The sequence below is a fragment of the Myxocyprinus asiaticus genome, chromosome 11 (assembly GCF_019703515.2).
Source record: "Myxocyprinus asiaticus isolate MX2 ecotype Aquarium Trade chromosome 11, UBuf_Myxa_2, whole genome shotgun sequence".
Lineage (NCBI taxonomy): Eukaryota > Metazoa > Chordata > Actinopteri > Cypriniformes > Catostomidae > Myxocyprinus > Myxocyprinus asiaticus.
The window spans coordinates 11,578,427-11,599,700 of record NC_059354.1 but is presented as its reverse complement, the minus strand read 5'-3'; the positions used below and the strand labels follow the sequence as shown (position 1 = coordinate 11,599,700).

Below are 21,274 nucleotides of genomic sequence, written 5' to 3'. Positions count from 1 at the left end.
TGACGTAAACGTATTGGCATTTGAAACATGCAAGAACTGACGCATGTGCGTCACAGCTGGAAGAGCAGCGCTGTTTACAACTGAGGAACACTGTACAGTAGCTTGGTTGGTTTTGGTTTAGATCTGTATTTATCTGTTTGTTTACTCACAATGGTGCGTTTGTGTGATTATCCTGGATGTCTCATGATTTAGAGTTAAAAAGTACATCATCAAAAATGTTGATATTTTTTCACACCAAATGTGATCTATCACTTTAGAAGGCATTCGTTTAACTGCTGGAGTAATATCGATGATGTTTATCTTGACTGTATGTGATGTTTGGGGCTTCAAAAGAGAAATCGCCATTCACTTGCATTTTAAGGACCTACTGAGCTGAGATATTTTTTTCTATTTTTCTTCAAATGTGTTCTGCTGAAGACAAAGTCACACACACCTGGGATATCATGAAGGTGAGAAAATAAATAGTCATGTCATGTAAACTTTTAACCAACAACCTAAAGATATAAAAGATAGAAGTTTAAATTCAAAGGCATCAAAACTTTAGACAGACAATAAATATATTGGCCCAAAAATATATATATCTCATAAGGTGATATGATCACAGATAAAGTGAATAAGTGTCAAATTCTTGATGGTGACTAGAGAAATTTTGTGTGATAAAACTCTCTCCTACTTTGGGACTTTACGCTATAGAGAATATGCCTAACATTTTGTTTTTCAGCATTAATTTCCCATAAAACAAGTGACCTCAAAAAATAATAAAGACTACTGTAACATATTCTGTACCTATGGCACAAATATCCTTTAACACGAAAGGTCTACCTTTGCCTAGTTGCATTAAAGTGGAGGTAAGAATCAATGAGAGATAGAACAGTGTGCAATATGCTGAGAGTTGGCTGATTAATGGCAGAAAAACTTAGAGAAGCACAGTGAGTTGTGGAGACTCCTGGGTGAGTTGGCGGCACTGAAGCAGATGTAACTGTGTGCTTGGTTGGCGCAGGCAGCTGGGTCAGCGCCAAGGGCCAGAGTCAAGCAGATCTTTTGCTTCATTGATCTTTGCTGCCAAATATGGGGATCCACCTGCAGAAGAAACAGCAGTTTATATTAGTACACTCAAAATGTATCTTCCATTCCTCTTTTCACTCTTCTGAATCAGCAAAAACTTTGTAACCTGCAAACTAGAAGCGTTTTTACAGTTCAGAGCATGCACACTGTTCCCCACACAAATTTGTCAGCATGGTTAGCTAAACGTACTCAAGACAAAGAACCGTGATGGTGGAATGGATTTAGTGACTCGCGATTGGTCCATTCTAATCCTGATTGCGCAGAACCACAATGGAAAAGAAACTTCAGCTGTGTCAACGAGCCTGGATTAATACAGAAGGGCACAATTCAGCAACTGTTATCATTCAGCCTTATGACATCTCTTCCCACTCCAATTACTGCCTTCCAACCCACATCCAGGCATATAATTGAAGCGTGTGGCTGAGAGGGGGCAAAAACATAACATCACTGCTGAAAGCGTGTGATGAGGCACACCTGGTACCTACTGTGCCATACAGTTCCATTGCTTGCTTTCCTTCAGTGAACCACATTTCATGAGAACATGTACAAGGTGTTCTGGATATCCAGAATGCAGAAATGAAGCAATGCCAGCTTTTACCTTATGTCTGTGAGATCCCCTCATCTGTACTGACCATTCCCCCACTCACTGCCCAATGACACCATGCCACCTTCTGCACACCCTTGATTTTCACAGCCCATTCTCTACATTTATCCACAAATCATGTAGCCAACGAATATAAATAGCATTAATAAAGTTAATAGTAATAATAATAATACATTTATTAGAAGTATAATATAAAATAATTGTATTAATATGAGTTTATAATAATAATATAAATAACATTAAATATATTAATTAGACATATATAATAATTATATTATTTTTATATTATAAAACAATTGGCTATATTATACATTATACTTCTAATTAATATATTTATTTAATATTATTTATATTATTAATAATATTTGTATATAAACTCACATTAATCATATTAATATGAATTGGCTACATGGACTATTTTATTATACTTTAAGGTGCTTTTTAAACATTAAAGGGACAGCTCACCCAAAAATGAAAATTCTCTCATGATTTACTCACCCTCCTGGCATCCCAGATGTGTATGACTTTCTTTCATTTGCAGAACACGAACATTTTAGAAGAATATTTCAGCTCTGTAGGTCCAGACAATGCAAGTGAATGGTGACCAAAATTTTGGAGCTCAGAAATCAACATAAAGGGATCAAAAAAGTAATCCATATGACTCCAGTGGTTAAATCCATGAGTTCAGACACGAAATAATAAGTATGGGTGAGAAACAGATTAATATTTAATTAATATATTCTCCTCCCTGTCCAGTAGGGGGCGATATGAACAAAGAATCGCCAAAAATTGAAGGAGAAAGTGAAGGAAAAAGGACTTAAATATTGACCTGTTTCTCACCCACACCTATCATATCGCTTCAGAAGATATGGATTTAACCACCAGAGTCGTCTGGAGTACTTTTATGTTGCCCTTATGTGGATTTTGGAGGTTCAAAGTTTTGGCATCCATTCACTTGCATTGTATGGACAATAGCTGAGATATTCTTCTAAAAATCTTCATTATGTGTTCTGCAGAAGAAAGAAAGTCATACACATCTGGAATGGCATGAGGGTGATGAGAGAATTTTCAATTTTGGGTGAACTATCCCTTTAAAGTGAGTCACTATCAACTGCCATTGTATTGAGAAGACGGAGTGGAATAATCATGACTAGGGCTGCCCCCGACCAAAGAATTTCCTAGTTGACTACTAGGTGTTAATTTAAGCCATTAGTCAACTAGTCGCACATTTATGATATTAATATAATTACTTATATATATATATATATATTGCGGGGCATCAGAAAATGGTTTGAGTTCCAGGGCTGAGAAAGAATGTTATAAGTAACATTGCTAACACTGTTCTACATTACAGAGAAATACTAAACCGTAATAATGAGCCTTTAAAATATACATTTTACAAGCGCACGCACGAAGCGAGCCGCAGTGACACCGGCAAAAGCGATAATGATTCTGAATGTGTCGGAAAAACCAGCAAGGAGACTGTCTGAACATTTTGTTCATTTACAGAGAGAAATGCACATTAGGGTTGTGTCAACAGATGATGATCTCGGGGATCGATGATGGTCAGAGTGATCGCCAATAGCTGATGCATTTGATGATGTCAAGACGATATTTGGCTCATTTTCCCATTAATGTATAACATTCTTATTACTATAATTATTATTAGGCTATTATTATTATCAGATTAATATTACAAGTAATTTGCCCATAGACACACAGACACGCGCTTGAAGAAACACTTTATTATATTATTAAGAACAGATGACAGAAAAGCCATCTATGCGCATGTTTATATGGAGGCGTGCGGTCTCGTGGAACGCGCATGTAAAAGGTTCTCACTCTTTCTTTGTTTTTGTCTTCTGATTTATTTAATTTTTTTTTCGCAAGAACAGTATCGTCTATGAGTGCTGCAAATGACCTCAGACATCTCAGCTCTGGAGGTGTTTTGAGTTCAGTTCACTTTATTTCCACAGAGCAGTTCATTGTGACCACAACTCTGCAGCCTATACATCTGTGATTAAAACATAAAATAATACAAAAACACGTTCACCTCGAACCATGATTTATATTTCATTGATTATTATCATCATTATAATTATTATTTTTATATTTATAATTGTTTTTATGTCTTCATTTGTGTAAGTAATTTTCCGCCATGATGTTAAGACGGATTCTTGCCTGACGGTAAATGGAAAGGTGGTTATTTATATATATATATATATATATTATTCTTTTATCACTTCATTATTTGAATTGCTTTTTCAATTTGTTTGGAGTGCAATTTGAATTTAGAAATGTATTTGATTTAAGTTTTTCGTTTTTTAAATAAATTATTTAATTTTCAATGCAAAATCACTAAAGGCCAAGACTCTTCTCATCGACTAACGTTTTGGTCGACTATCAGGGGGCAACCCTAATCATAACATGAGGGTAATTAAATTGTCTGAATTTTCATTTTGGTGTGAACTACCCTTTTAAGACCACAAGAAACAAATTCAGTCAAGTGTGTTCAAACTTTTGACAAGCAGTGTTGGAGTTGGAATGTACAATGTATATATTAACATGAAATTGCATTCTAATCCTTTCTATATTGTATTATTGAGGTGTCTGTGTGTTTGTTAAATGCAGCTCTTGTAAGGTTCTTACCTAGATTTTACAAAAGGGCCAGTCAAGGAACTTACAAGGGTCTTGCAGTGAGTAAGGTTTTTTCAAATGTTTCATATTTTGTCATATTTAATAACTTTAAATGTGAAAATATATTGAGCCATAGATCTTTAACATCTTTGTAAGCAATCCAGATTTGCTAGTTTAGTTTGTTCACAAATATAGTAAATCGATAGTTTATATTCTCATTTTGTCTGTCACAAATTACTGACTTTACGGATTACTGATACAGACCAACCACATTCTCTTCAGAAGTTTGCCACCGACCAATTACTGTTTCACTTTCGAGCAAGCTCTCTCTGAAATATGCAGCCACAGATGTTTACAAGTATCGCCTGTCTCGTATGTGTGCCGCTCTGATCTGTATTGTATTACACATAATCGGAACACACACGAGGTTGATATGGAGTTTCAGGGGTTTAAGAGCAGTTCTTTGCTCTATACACATTAAATTAATAGTGTTGGGTTCAAGTCCACCTTAGTCGAGTCCGAGTCAACTCTGAATCTTTAAACAATCGAGTCCGAGTTGGACTCAAGACTGAGTCCATAACAGGCAGAGACCGAGTAGAGTCCGAATGAATCTGTTCATGAATCTGAATTAAAATTGTAACTGCAAATGCTACATCTGAAAACACTGGTAAAGCCCAGTGATAATATTAGGGCCATTTAACACGGGCATGATTGTTAATTTGTGGAAAACGTGGGGCAGTTATACTTCACACAGAAAAGGTTAGTTACTGATTTTATCATACTAAAATCATGTTTACACGCATATCCTTTATGTCTTGTGGCTATACTTTTGAAACAGTATTTTAACATTCACAAATTGGTCCACTGACTTCCATTGTAAATGCCTCACTGTAACCTCGATTTCTTTTCTTTTTTAAGAAAATGATGCCACAAATGCTGTTGATTGAGCTTAACTTGTACTGATTCTTTTAAGTACTTGTACTATGTAAAAAGTGCAGTTTAGCTCTCTGAATGTGACACTTGTCTGATTTACCTCCATGCTTGCAGGGAAAATGAACATTCAGAAAACACCCCGCTTACATTTTCATGGATCGGCTTCTTTCAGCTCGTTGTTGAAAATGCATTTTTGCATTATATTGGGCATTTGCGCTGACAGACAGAACGACACAGAGCACATGACATCATTGCCATGGTAACCAGACACATTTCAGCTGATTTGCTGAAGACTAGAATGAATGTATCGTCAAATCAACGTACGACGCAACAAAATTGATTTTCTTCTCTGCAGACGATACCAGAGACAATAGCGAGAAGGACAAAGAGGACATTTTATTTAAGAAGAAAAAAAATCAGTGACCCTACCAAAAACTGGGACGTCTGATCACCCAATCTATAATTCAATTATAAACAAAAAATTTCTCTGCCCAAAATAACTTCATATTTCATTGTGCATTTTATTGTGGAAAAAACTGTAAAAGAACATATTTTAAGCAGCTGGTCAATGCTTTTAAAATAGAAAAACAATAAACAGGTGCTGTTTATCTGTTTTTCAGAGTTGCAGTCTGATTTAGATTTTTATTTTTTTTTAATTTCACGACTATTTAAAAAGTTACAGTTAATACATCAAGGACCAGTTTAAGAGACTACAGATGCCTACATGTGTAGATACATTATGCCTAAAAAGACTTAATTTAACAGCCCAATATTAATAATATTTTTCTGAATTTTTATATGTTGTTTTTAGTAAACTGTGAGAGACATGATGTCGGTGACTTGACTTAATGAAGTTTTTAACCACGATGTGAGCACCGTCTTGGCTGCACAAACACCGCGTGTGATTTTACCAGTTGTCAGGTCCCGTGCCGTGCGAAACTGACTTGTAGTTTCTAGTACATTGGCTACATACCTGTCTTTATGTGTTCGTCATGCCAGCCACCTTGGTAATCGATGTTATACAGCAGTCTCCGTAGAAACATTCAAGCGTATTGGTTGACTGAGTGTGCCGCTCTGCAGGTGTGTTTGCTCAACATGGTGAAACAAACTCTGGTTACGTCTACGACATCAGGGGGTCTCTGTTTCGTTATTTGTATTTATTTATTTTGTTAATTGCACCACAAATCAAATGCCATGGACTCGGTTGGACTCTGATAAAAATCCAGAGTCCCAAAGGCTACAGTATACATATAATTTTTCTGATCGGACGGTCATTTCCTTTAAAACTGCTCATAACCGGCAAAGTTTAAACACTTGTTTTAGCGCAGCAGTTGATTGACAGGCGAGGGGTGGTGCTTTGCTGCTGCCGGGAGGCATTAGGACAGATTAGTGTTTACTCATCAAATGTGATACGGTCACGTGTTTTTGACGACATTTGTATGTGGTTTTTGTGATCCGATCACAAAATGTTTTAGATCCCGTTTAGGCCTGTATTTAGCACTGACCATATGTGATCCGATCATCAAAAATGCATCTTAATACCAGATGGAAACGGGGTCCAGGACTTTTTCGACTGGCAGTAAAGCATGGGCAAAACATGATCTAGATTCATCATTCCCTAGGTTGTAGTTTTAACACCTTGTCCAACATGAGCTGCTGTTTAACGTTATTGTTTCATCTCTGGTTTGGCCTTTGTGAAAGCATACCAACTTTAGGAAAGAGCAGCTGAAGTTTAAAAGTTTTTGATCGCATCACTGCAGGATTAAATGTGTGTGTGGCACATTTCACCGTTGACTGTATTATTTGTGTTTGACACATTTCAGCATGGACTGTGTGTTTGGCCCATTTCATCGTTGAATATGTATGTTTCGGTAATATCAGCATGTATCTTATGTATGTTTAGCACATTTCAGTATAGATTGTTGAATGATAAGGGTGTTGCAAAATGGGGCAGATAAAAACGCAATTGGACATGACTGCAAAACCATAAGTAAATTGTTTCATTCGTAAATGTTTCATCTGATGCTGACCGTTTGAGGTTTATGGTTTATAATGCAGCTGGACTTAGTTCACCCAAAAATGAAAATTCTCTCATCATTTACTCTCATGCATCCCAGATTCTTTCTTCTGCTGAACACAAATGAAGATTTTTAGAAGAATATTTCAGCTCTGTTGGTCCATACAATGCAACTGAATGATGATCAGACCTTTGTAGCTCAAAATCACATATTGGAAACAAAGAAGTAATCCATAAGTTTCACTTTCTCATCTGAAAGTGAAAGTTGGAGATTTAGAGTAAAAAAAAGACTTAAATATTGTTCTGTTTCTAACCCACACCTATTATATTGCTTCTGAATACACAGATTTAATCACTGGAGTCTTATGGATTACCGTATTTTCTGGAAATAAAGTCACACCTGACTATAAGTTGCACTGGATCAAAATCGCGTTGTTAAGAGAAAAAAAAACACAGTTAAGTCGCATCTTTGTATAAGTCACACTGACAGGGGTTGCATTAGTCAGGCACTATGAGCCGGGAGCATCCGCCCGACCTCCCTTCAGCAGATGTCAAACTCTATCCATGAAGATTACAGTGCCTCAGAATCTACTCATCATATCACGTGTTTTTGGGCTTATTTTAAACAGGAGAATTTGCTTTTAGTAATCGTGTGAAACAGTTTCTCTATGACTGATGTTTTCATCCGTTTTGGTGCGCGTTTCACCAGCCGACATCAGTTACGTATAAATTATGTTGTAAGGGGGTTCAGTGGAAAGGAGGCGGCGAGAGCCCGGCCCCACCCTCCTCGGCTCTACATATGTATATAAGTCACTTTGGACTATAAGTCGCAGGACCTTTCAGATGATGAAAAAAAAATCTATATTCCAGGAAATACTGTACTTTTTCCTTCATGTGATTTTGAGCTACAAAGGTCTTGCATTGTATGAACGTACAGAGCTTTAGAGATATTCTTCTAAAAATCAATGTGTTCTGCTGAAGAAAGTCATACACATCTGGCATGGCATGAGTGTGAGTAAATGATGAGAGAATTTTCATTTTTGGGTGAACTATCCCTTTAAGAAAGTAAAGTTACATTTCGATGCAACGTGTTTTGCTGACTTTGTTGTTTTTGTTATTTTATGTTGAATATAGTATTTGTTGTTGTGGTGCTGGTTCATTCTTTTCCAATTGAGTTTCAAATATAAGGCTGTATGCGAGGAGTTGTACAGTGATGGCCAATCATAACAGTGGGCTTTTACACTGCAGTCTTAATAGGGAACAGAGCCGAAAACAGAGCATTTCAGTCAAAGGGCAAGATACTGTGAAATTGATAATAAATTACCAAATTATTTTTGGTGCAAAAAACTTTACTAATATTCTAAGTGTACATTAGGGAAAGTAGTCTCATGACCCTGCACTTTGACACTATTTTTATTACAATTAAGCACTTAAAATTACTTAATTGTAATGAAAACAATTTCCCTCAATAATATCATTAAAGGAAAGGAAAAAAAATTCACATTTTCATTACTGTAATGTGAAATTGTGTTTATTGTAGTATTTACACATCATGACACATTTTGTGCTGCTTTTTCATTATGCTGATTAAAATGGGGAAAAAAAATATTGCATTATTTTTTGGTAATAAAGTGAAAATTACTGTATTACAGTACAGTAATAAGAACTTGGTAAGATCCACCACTAATAATGGGAATAACATTTTTAATAAAACCTCTGTACACATTATGGTAATGACAATTTCGGGGTGTAATGTGCCAAATTGCCATGAATGGTCTTTATTTGGCTTGAATTTCTTAATGAAAAATGCAATTTCTTTTTAATATGGGGTGAAATGTGACCTGGACATGTTTTCTTCCATCCAATAGCAACAATAGACAACAATGACCTTGCTCTGGCTGAAGGATTCATAGGATAAACACAAAGCCGCCCCCTTTCAGGATCCTCAAAGCATCCATTGTGTACTCACACACAAATACACACGCACACACACACACACACACACACACACACACACACACACACACACACACACAGCCTCTGCCTGCCCGCTTTCACAAGACTACCACAATAGGCAACAATAACAAATTGGCAAACACACAGGAGAGTGAACAAGTATCAGGGAGCAGGGCCTGTAGAGGCGACTAATCTGTCTCTGTACCAGAGAGGAGGAAGAGCTGTGCACCATACATGGCCTGCAGTTATAGACTTAATTACACACAGGTTACATATAGGGCAGGGCATTATTTCCAAAATTCTCCTTATATTTGTAATGATTTTGTGAATATTGCAATGACGTTAATGTGCTTTTTATGTGGCCTTTAAGCTTCCTATAGAGTGTGGTATTGGATTAGTTTCACTGTCCTTCCCTTGACTTTTAACTGGTGAGTTTGAAAATGTTAAAACTGAGATGTTTTAATAGCATTGTGATCTAAACTTCAGAAGTAAAAACAGAGTTGGTAATCAGTTCAAAGGGTTCATGAGTCATCACTCAAAAAGTTCACATGGTATATTTAATATATTAAAATGTTTTAGTAAAAATATATGTATTTATATATAGCTGTTTACCATATATTGTTACATTTATAATATAACACAATTTAAAAAGTGTATATAAATGAAAGCAATTACAGCCTCGAGCCTATGTGGATAGGTCTATCAACTTGGCACATCTGTCAATTTTCCTCATTCTTCTTTGCAAACCTGCTCAAGCTCTGTCAGGTTGCACAGGGATCATGAGTGCACAGCCTTTTTCAATTCCACAGATACTCAACTGGGCTGAGAATCTGTGAATTTTAAAACCAGTTGGTTACACAGTGATGATTTAGGTGAGTTGCATTAAAGGGGGTGAATACTAATGCAATCAATTATTTAGTTTAATATTTGCTATAAATTTCGACTAATTGTTAGAAATGTGTTTTGACTTTGATATGAAAGTGTCTTTTTCTGCTGATCAGAGTCAAATAAGCCATATTAAGTTCACTATGATTAAATATTTAAAAAAAAAGTTATATACACACACCGATCATGATGAAAAATGTTCATCGACGACCTTTTTTTCCATGACTAACACGAGACGGCACCGACGTCATTTAACACTAACTCTGACTGTATCAACATGCAATATTTTTGACAAAAAAAGATGAGACTAAAATGTAGTTTAAAAAATAATATCTTTACCAAAGTCTCTCTTTATTTTCGTCGAAAAAGAGGCAAAATATTATAGTCTGTTTTTGTTTTTTGTTTTTTTCTAAATTACAATCCAAATATCCTGTTCATTGGATGGCATGAGCAGAGTTTCCTTTCCTGTGCTGTGCATGGCATATCAGGACTAAGCAAGCACAGTGAGCAGTAAATAATGGCAGCAACAGTTGGACTTGGGAGAAAGAGAAGATGATATGAAGGCTAACCACAAAGAAATTGAGGTAGGTTAATGTCTTGGTGGTAATGTTAGGTTGTTTTTTTTTTAAGCTATATTAAGACAACTAGTGACAACTATATTAGACAACTTAATAAGCTATATTAAGACAAGGCGGTGGTGTTACATTATGTAGGCTGGGTTTTATAGGCTATTAAATTGTTGTGAAGGAGCTGAAAATGAGCGGCAAAGGTAATGTAGGATTGAGTATAGACCAATGACTTATGTATTTGGCATGTATTTGGTGACAATGCTGTGTTTATATGTCCTTCACATTACCATCAAAATGAATTTGATTTGACATCAAAATGAATTTGAATATGTTATAAAAACTAATTGCCTACAAAAACATATCTCAAAAAAGGTGTCTGCAGTAATATGCCTGCATAACCTGCATAGAGTACTTTGTGAGTATAATACTACTTAGTTTTGATTGTGTAGACTTTTTCTGGATACTCCAGGTTTGTGTTATTATGTTACAATCATAGCAATGATTTACTTATAGTGCAACACTTAGATTTCTTGATGTTGCATCTGTCTAAATATGACTAAAATATGACTAAAATGTCAACAGATTTCATTGACTAAAACTAGACTAAAATACTGAGGGTTTTATTGACTAAGATAAGACTAAAATGACCAGACTTTGTCAACTAAAAAAAAAAAACAGGATAAGGTTGACTAAATATTATAAAAACTAAGAAGGACATTTGACACAGGACTAAAGACTAAAATTAACACTACAACAAAGAATGGCCAGACTGGTTCAAATTGACGAAGTCTACGGTAACTAAGATAATGGCTCTGTACAATTTTGGTGAGAAGAATAGCAAGAAAAAATGTGATAAGGTAAATATCACTTGTGAGCAGAATATTTTTTATTTCCAATCAAGCTGCAATTTTGCCAAATTATGCAAGAAGTGTGAAATTGTGTGTTTTAGGACACATAAGATGTTAGCCTTAGCTAGACAAAGGAGTCTGGCTCTTTTTTTTTTTTTTTCAAAAACATTAAAAAATTTAATTTCCATCAGCATCATTTCCAGCACAGAATTCAATATAACACAATAAAGAATTTGAGATAGAGAAAGAAAAAAGAAGAAGACTAACAAGACTTTTCTTTTTAGAACTCCACAATGCTAAAAGCGCCAAAAGTTGAAGAAAGTCCCATCTATGTAGGGCTGAAAATGACTACAAAATATTCATATATAATTTTTTAGCTCGTTCACCAAGCCCTAGTACGAACAGTGCACAGTTTCAGCATCAAATGGCAGCGTCTTATCTGACATTGTTCAATACACTTCAACTGCTTTCGATCATATAATTGGCTTCCTTTTTTTATATACCTTCTGTCAAACGAGTTAAAGCATGTATGACAGTTTCTCAATGCCCCCATTTGCTCATTGTTAGCAAACTAATGAAAGGTAATTCAACAATCATTCCATGTCATTACTCTGACCACTCAAAGCTAATCATCTCATTATGGTCAAAAGAGCGTTGAGCGGAGCGAATAACGTCAATCCTTAAGTCAATGTGAAACCTTGCCGCAGGGGCTTGAACTAGCAAAGGGGCTACATGCTAAATGAACACCGCAATATAGAAAATCACTCGATCTCTGTTGGGTTACAAAATGTTTTCTTGGTTTGAACTGTATGTTATGTTAAGGTGAGACATTGGGAGTAAATTGTATATACCCATACTGATATAGATCCATATTGGTAAAGATCCTATCAAATCAAAATGTGATTTTTGTAGCTTTTAATCCATGTTTATTATCTTTGAGGCCATCTATATGCTAGAGTACTCCAAAAAATTGACAACAAGATCACATAGGAAATCGGCATGTTGTTTCTGAGAGTTCCGGTACCTAACGATCGGCCACATTATGCAGACTCACCGACAAGCACCATCTCCTATCAGACATTGTTGTATCGGCTCCAGCAGGTTTGACCAAAAGTTTGTTGCATCAGAAGCGTGGGAGACCTGGGTTCAGATTCCATGTTGAAACCAGGAAGTTAGGGCTGCATGATTACGGCAAAAATCATAATTGTCAATTATTGCCCTTGATATTGTAATTGCGATAATTAAATGTTGATTAAAAGATTAAATTACTGTGATGTCACAAAGTAGGCAACCATGCGGTTTTTCAGAGTAGCAGATTTCAATGGTGGCTATGAGCTGCGCTTCAGTTTCTTTTAAGCATCTTTTAAGCATTAAATACTGTAATATTGGTTGTTAATGTTAGGCCTAATTAAAGTTATTTTAAACGGATATCTATGGTATAGAAGAAAATAAATTATTGCTAAATTACTGCTTAAATTATTGGTCCATCATCCATGTACAGTAAATAATGACATATTCAACATTCAAACTTATTAACAGCCAATTTACATTGACCAAGTGGTTTGCTGCGTTCAGTAAGCAGTGTGGTGGCGAGACGGGCACCCAATCATCCCATTAGAAATTCAATGGTGATCTAGATCATGTAAGATAATCGTTAGATCATATTTGGCCTCAGCGGTTGCACTTTGGAAATTAAAAACAGCCAACTGTGATCAGAGTTTGTGCAGTTCATGAAAATTTTAAATCTACCATTAGCAGTTGCATGGCAAATGGGTCTTATTAGAGAAGATGCAATAACAAAGACGGTGATTTGTGAAATGCTTTTCATGCTATCTTTCTGTTGGCTACACCTCCAAAACAAGCTTAAAACAGTTGAATTACTATATTTTTTTATTTTTTATACAAAGCAAATTCACATTGGCCTTCTAATTGGCATGACACAACTAAAAACGATGACTGTTGTCACACACTGCAGGTTTATATTAACTGTTCAAGCCCTGCAGTTCAGCGTGAGCTCAATGACGCTCCAAACAGAGTTCTGCACTGTCGCGAATTCTCTTAATAAAAACAAAGCAGTCTAATCAGCTCAATAAATTAATTATTTACACCACGTCTATGCCTTGATTAGAACAGGAGCATTTTACTTTTGTCGCGTTGCTCATTTGCAGTGTACGTATTTACCATCTACGTTGCAAGTGAGAATCGCAATATGCAATGTATCCAAAATTGCTTTTCGCTTTTGTTCTACAGCTTCTTTGAGTGTCAGGTGATGTTTCTTCAGTCTTAATTTTCATGTGCCACTGTGAACAAAGGTGAAACATAAAGCAAGTATCTGGACATCAGACTGTTTAAAATTTGCATATTATGATTAGTTGTCATTACAGATAGGACGGAGGACTAATTTAAACATCTCTGATTGGCCATTGCTCAACGGACATGTCTGTGATTGGTTAGAATACTCTACTGCTGCAAAAACACGCTGTAAATAGAAACCATAAATGCAACAGAATCAGACTTATATTGAACACTGTAATCATCAGTTTTCACGATTACATAATCGTGGCAGCCATAATACTATTCGCGATTAGTTTCTCAATTAATTGTGCAGCCCTACAGGAAGTAATCTCGTACACAATCAGTGACAAGTGTGATTCTGTGGTTGCATTTTTTTCCCATTACATTATTTATTCCACTGATGGTTAGGTTTGGGCTGGCGGTACGGTTTATAAAATATGCATTCCTCTTCAATGTTTTACAGCTGAAAACAACTTGCTTCACAACTCGCTTTTGGTACCCCTCTGTGGACATTTTACTTGGACAATGGAGCTCACAGGTGCTTACCGCTTTGGCCACTGGGGACAGTGTTTCGCATTTTGGTAAGCACAGACCGATTTCAGCTAAAGAAAAGTCTATTTCACTGTGAGATCAGTCTGAAGTTGATAAAATCATGTTTAAGCAGATACATGTATATGCATTTAAAATATATTCTCTCTTTTTTCTCTTCTGGGAAAATAGACCTTAAATACTGATGACTCATCTTGCACTCTGGGGTTTTTACATCACTATGATGTGAACTAAAGCCAATTGGCTATTAAAAAAGGCACAAGTCATTTGACATGTCCTACCGCAAACATTCTGGTTCAATAAGAAATACGTCAGAGAACACACAGAAGATTCAGAGAAAAAAAATGTTTCACGTCATGTCATCGGGCCGTCAATACATCAGCCCCCTCCACTAGTGTAACAAACGGACAATAACTGACACCAGGGTTGGGGAATAACAGAATACATGTAACGGGATTACATATTTAAAATACAAAATATAAGTAACTGTATTCCACTACAGTTACAATTTAAATCATTGGTAATTAGAATACAGTTACATTCAAAAAGTATTTTGATTACTGAAGAGATTACTTTGCATTTTATTGTCATTTGTTTCATTTAATATTTAGTCCTTTCAGATGGAAAACATTTATACATATAAATGATGCGATCCAAAGTGCATTTGAACAGCGGTGAAACACTTTCTTATGATGTGTTACATTCATACGAGCAAACAGAGAAGTTTGCAGTAAATTTGGAGCAGAAGAAACAGAAATAAACCTTGTGTAAATTATCAGCTTTACGCTAAGCTAAAATGCTATTTAGCCATTTTACATGCACATGTTACCAGGCATGATCATATTTTTTTATCAAGAAAATTCACGTTAGATCATAATTTCTTTTTTTCTAGTAAGATCTTTGATATTAGGGCAAAAATCGTATTCTTGATAATAATTTTTGTATTGTTTTCCTGTAAAAATATTGAAAATCCTTAAAACAAGATCAGTTTGATTTATCTTGTTTTAGAAACAACACTGCATAAGATATTTAGGTTTTTCAGAGAATGTATTTTTAACATGTGTATTTTGTCTTACTGCACTGGCAGAGTTTTTAATAGTCAAAACAAGTGAAAAAATCGACCAGTGCTGAAGAAGTAATTAAAAGTATTTAGAATATGTTACTGATCTTGAGTAATCAATCGGAATACGTTACAAATTACATTTTACAGCATGTATTCTGTAATCTGTAGTGGAATACATTTCAAAAGTAACCCTCACAACCCTGACTGACACATAATTAATGACACCGCAATAAAGGATTTCTGGATGAGACAAATCTGGCACACTTTCTCTGCAGGACGTCCTCTCTGCAGTCAGAAGCCGTATCGCTCTGCCACAGATACAATCACAAAGCCCATCGCTTATTTCACACAGAGTAATAGTGGTTCGGAGGAGTAAACAGGGCTCACACACACAGCACTGTGAGAAATGCATCTGAAGATGGAAAAATCCAGAGAAAGGCAAGGCAAGGTCATTGACCTTGAGCAGAAAAATAGTGCAAGCACAGTGACCAGGGAAAAACAAAAAAATTCAGCTTTCAGAGTTTATTAGGTGAGACCTCACACTTAAAAAGACTTTATAGACTGTGTTGTATACGTCTGCGTGAACAAACTCTTATCAGATCTAAATACATTTGTACCTGGTACTTTGTCACTACTGTGTAATGATCTGAATTGTTATGATATACTTTTGATTATTTTGCTGGCGATCTAAAATTAAGCAATATTGTTAATACTGCACTGACTTCAGTGCGTTCTTTATATGGCCATTAAGTTTTGTAAATAGATTCCAGATCCCAATCCGATTCTTCTTTTAGTACTTTTGAGGAAGAATTCTTTGTTAATAAGAAATGCATTTCTTACTGCATTTACTGCCCTGGTTTGTTGCCAAATGATAAGATAATTTCAGATTTCAACAGAGCAGCTATAACAAATCAGAGATACATTTTAAACACAGTCTTTGATGATTTTTGAAATACTTATAAGCAGAACTGCAATCAAACAATTGGTCTTACCGTAAAATACTAAAACATTCTAAAACAAAATATCTGCTAACATATTTCTATTATTTATTTATTTTAATTCTCGCAAGTATGAGAGCATGAGAGATGTTTTGGTAGAGTCTCTGATTTAAGCAGTAGTTAAAAACGATGTTACATTTGGAAAGTTCGATTCACTTCTGTGAACCATTTTAAATGGTCCGTTTTAATAACTTGATTCAAAACTCAAATGAATCAATTAATTCCTCATTACTCAAAAAAGGGCATGAAAATGATTCATTCTTCTTTGTATTCATTTAGTGATTATTTTTAGCTACATTTATATTTTACATCTTGCAATTAACATTTTTAATCTGACTGAAAAAAGTGGCTTTTTTTAAGCCCTTTTGGAGCCATAGAGATATATATTGAATATTGTCAATGGCTTTTTCATGAGATTTAGCTTAATAAAAAAATTCACAGCCCTATCTGTGATTGTTATCTTTAATGTACAGCTTTGTGCGGTTCTAATGTAAGTGTAATGTGTGACTTACATTACAATAAGTCAGCATTGCAGTGGTGTGAGCCTTAAAGTGTGTGTTCTGACAAATGTTGTTCAAATCGATACTGTAATCAACACCCCTCTCTGCTGCTGTCAGACGTTACCTTCAGCTCTGGCTGCTTGTGAAGAGATGAGTCAGAGAGTTTCTGAATAAAACACAGCCAAGAGAATCTGAACCACTTACCTTTATCTGGATGATTTAGGATCATGATCCTTATGTGGGCTTCTCTGACTTTTGCCTTTGTGCTGTTCGGACTGCGCAAAACAAAGAAACAGAACTTTTAGACAGGAGTACACCACCATCTATTGGCCATAGTCTGAACTACTGAATGCAACTAATTACAGGTTTGCACACTTGGTGATTTTGCGTCAGTCATCAACGTGTGTTGCCGATCTCCATTAATGCACACATCATGACCTCAACCGGGAATATTTTCTTTCTAAATTGCCAGGCATATACACTGAAATATCTGTCTGTCATGGATTCTAGAGACATGGGACAAAACAGGAAACAGAACTGAAAAGAATTCAAAGGAATTATTTTGCTTTATATTTAGCTTTTTCCATTTTCTCACAAAATGTGTTTTTTCTTGCCTTCCACTGAATATGTCAAAAAAGTCAGATACAACAAGAATGTCAAATATTTTGTATGAATGTAAAGAAAACTAGCATTCTCTTCAACTATTATATAGGGTACAACTTGGCTAAAGGCACCTCTTAAGGAAATTTAGATTTTTTTCTGGTCACAAAATGTATCAAGTGTATAAAAGTTGTATCAATGTATCAAAATTGATTTATTTTAATTGAATATTGGAGCAACATCATTTGTGTGAAAAGAAATAATAACAGTTTTAAAAAAAGCTGGTGAGGGAGCCTTTCACCCCACACTTGGGGTAAAAGGCCCCTAGGGGATTTTAAAGTGTAGATACTGGGGCAATAGTTAAAGTGGAAAATTTGTAAACTAATGCAAATAATTTTGAGACAGCAAGATGGTTGTTTTGAGTAACAAATTAAGATGACGCTTACTCAAAATAACCACTTCAGAAAATTTCAAACACATTTGGCATTTTATTACATCTCAAGTATTTTATAAACAAATTAATCTCTATTATGATTGAATGAGTCAATGTGAGCCCACTTTGAACATTTTTCATAACAAACCTATTCGCCCCACAAAAAAAAAAGTGTTTAATAGGGGCCTTTAGCCCCTGCAAATTTTACCCCAGATACTATCCTTTCACTTATTGGACAGTTATTGAAAAAAAATATATTTAATGACCTTAAACAAAACTGAAAATGATAAATAAGTATTCTGTCTCAAAAGAAATGTGCTCATTTAAGGGATTTTCATTAGCTACATAAATTTGAAACATAAAAAAAAAAAAAAAAAAAAAAGTGATAAAAATCAACCTTTAGACACCACACGATCTCATGGATCAGGAACATTTTCCAGTGTATAGTGACAAACAGGTGTTTAGGAAAGTACTGTGGTAGTTTTTGTTGCCATTTAGTGTTTTAGGAGAAAATTAAATCAATGGAGCATTTTACCCTGTGGAGCCTTTAGCCACATTGTACCCTAAATTGAGAATCCAAGATGGTTTCAAAATGATTAACAGCTCAGTCTTTTAAATTGAAACCACCGACAGAAAATCTGACAGGTTTGAACAAATAACCATATTTTGCACATTACACATTTTTTAAATTTACCTTCTGTCAGGTCAACATTTCCATGAAAGATACACATATATTTCTGTTTTTCTTCATTTTAATATTTTAATGTATACACTGACCAGCCACAACATTAAAACCACTGACAGGTGAATTGAATAACATTTATTATCTCATTACAATGGCACCTGTTAAAGGGTGGGGTATGTTAGGCAGCAAGTGAACAGTCAGTTCTTGAATTTCATGTGTTGGAAGCAGGAAAAATGGGCAAGCGTAAGGATCTGAGTGACAAGGGCCAAATTGTGATGGCTAGACGACTGAGTAAGAACATCTCCAAAATGGCAGGTCTTGTGGGTTATTCACGGTATGCAGTGGTTAGTACCAACCAAAAGTGGTCCAAGGAAGGACAGCCAGTGAACCAGCGATAGGGTCATGGGCGCCCAAAGCTCATTGATGCGCACGGGGAGCAAAGGCTAGCCCGTCTGGTACGGCTCTAGAAGAGCTACTGTAGCACAGATTGCTGAAAAACTTAATGCTGGCCATGACTGAAAGGTGTCAGAACACACAGCCTTGCAGCTTGCTGCATATTGGGCTGTGTAGCCACAGACCGGTCAGAGTGCCCATGAGCGTCAGAACTGGACCATGGAACAATGGAAGAAGGTGGCCTAGTCAGATGAATCACGTTTTCTTTTAGATTATGTGGACAGCCGGGTGCGTGTGCATCGTTCACCTGTGGATGAGATGGGAGCAGGATGCACCATGGGAAGAAGGCAGGCCAGCGGAGGCAGTGTGATGCTCTAGGCAATGTTTTGCTGGGAAACCTTGGGTCCTGGCATTCATGGGGATGTTACTTTGACACATACCACCTACCTAAAGATTGCAGACCACGTACACCCCTTCATGGCAACGGTATTCCCTGATGGCAGTGGGCTCTTTTAGCAGGATAATGCACCCTGCCACACTGCAAAAATTGTTCAGGAATGGTTTGAGGAACATGACAAAGAGTTTAAGGTGTTGACATGGCCTCAAAATTCCCCAGAACTCAATCCGTGGACCAACAAGTCCAATCCATGGAGGCCCCACCTCGCAACTTACAGGACTTAAAGGATCTGCTGCTAACGTCTTGGTGCCAGATACCACAGGACACCTTTAGAAGTCTTGTGGAGTCCATGTCTTGATGGGTCAGAGCTGTTTTGGCAGCACAAGGGGGACCAATGCGATATTAGGCAGGTGGTTTTAATGTTGTGGCTGATGAAGCATTGAACTCTGTTCTGAGGTTGTCTTAGGCTACTTGCCTTCTCACTGTATTCTTATAGAAAGATTAATCATTTTTTCCAGTCTACAGTTTTCTTTTAAGCAGGGCTTGAGTCTGAGTCACAGCTGAACACCCAGAAGTGATGATTAAAAGATACACATTGGAGCTGCTTACACACACACACAACCCTTCAGCCCTAAAAATCCTTTAAAGTCTCGACCCATCTGCAACAGTGAGCATCTGAGAGGGGCCAGAGCGACTAATTAAAACTGTGCGGTGTGGATGATCCCAGAATGTGATGATGAATCTACCTTTGTCTGAAAGGTCATTATCTACATCAGATGTGTGCTGGCTGAAAGTCTTAACTTCAATAAATGGTGTGCTAAGACCCCTTTTACAGAAAATTACAGAAATAGTTCACACAAAAATAAAAAAGGTTGTCATTAATTGCTGAACCTCCTTTAGAAGGTAGTTCTAAATGTGTATGCTTTTGCCGTGGTGCACAAAAAAACAGAATTTTGAAGGGTCTTCATGCGGTGTAGAACCAGTTTTATAGTGCAAAATCTGTCAAGCTTCAAAAAAGACAAAAATACATGGACACAGACAGACCAGTTCGAAAATGTTGAATGGAGAACTACATTTGAGAGCTGGATCACTGACTAAAATTAGTAAGTAATGATTTAAATTTCAGTCAGTTTATACAGAGCTATCATATGGCCTCAGAAGACTGAAATTGTAGCACAGGAGTTGTTCAGATTACTATAATGGGATTTTATATATATATATAGATAGATAGATAGATAGATAGATAGATAGATAGATAGATAGATATACACACAGTTGTGCTCAAAAGTTTGCATACCCTGGCAGAAATGGTGAAATTTTGGTATTGATTTTTAAAATATGACTGATCATGCAAAAAAACTGTCTTTTATTTAAGGATAGTGATCATATGAAGCCATTTATCATCACATAGTTGTTTTAAATCATGATGATAACAGAAATCACCCAAATGGCCCTGATCAAAAGTTTACATACCCTTGAATGTTTGGCCTTGTTACAGACACACAAGTTGACACATACAGGTTTAAGATTAAGATACTGAGCCATAGGGAGCAGAAAAGAACTGTCAAAAGACCTGCGTAACAAGGTAATGGGACTTTATAAAGATGGAAAAGGATATAAAAAGATATACAAAGCCTTCTTTTCTGCTCCTCATGGCTCAGTATCTAGCCTGCTCAGTGCATCCTCATGAGAACTAACAAACTCATTGACTATTTATACACAGACACTAATTGCAATTTAAAAAGCCACAGGTGTGGGAAATTAACCTTTAATTGCCATTTAAACCTTTGTGTGTCACCTTGTGTGTCTGTAACAAGGCCAAACATTCAAGGGTGCATGATCAGTCA

General features: G+C 36.1%; 1 protein-coding gene across 1 annotated transcript in view; it reads right to left on the bottom strand.

Moving 5' to 3' along the window:
• Positions 1-333: 333 nt before the first annotated feature.
• LOC127448570 (dnaJ homolog subfamily C member 15-like) overlaps positions 334-21,274 on the bottom strand; it is a 31,419-nt gene continuing 10,478 nt past the window's right edge. The window contains exons 5-6 of the mRNA XM_051711208.1: positions 17,124-17,194; positions 334-1,080 (exon numbers count right to left, since the gene is read on the bottom strand). Of these exons, the coding sequence (XP_051567168.1) occupies positions 1,010-1,080; positions 17,124-17,194 (142 nt within the window). The 3' untranslated portion in view covers positions 334-1,009. The remainder of the gene's footprint in view (positions 1,081-17,123; positions 17,195-21,274) is intronic.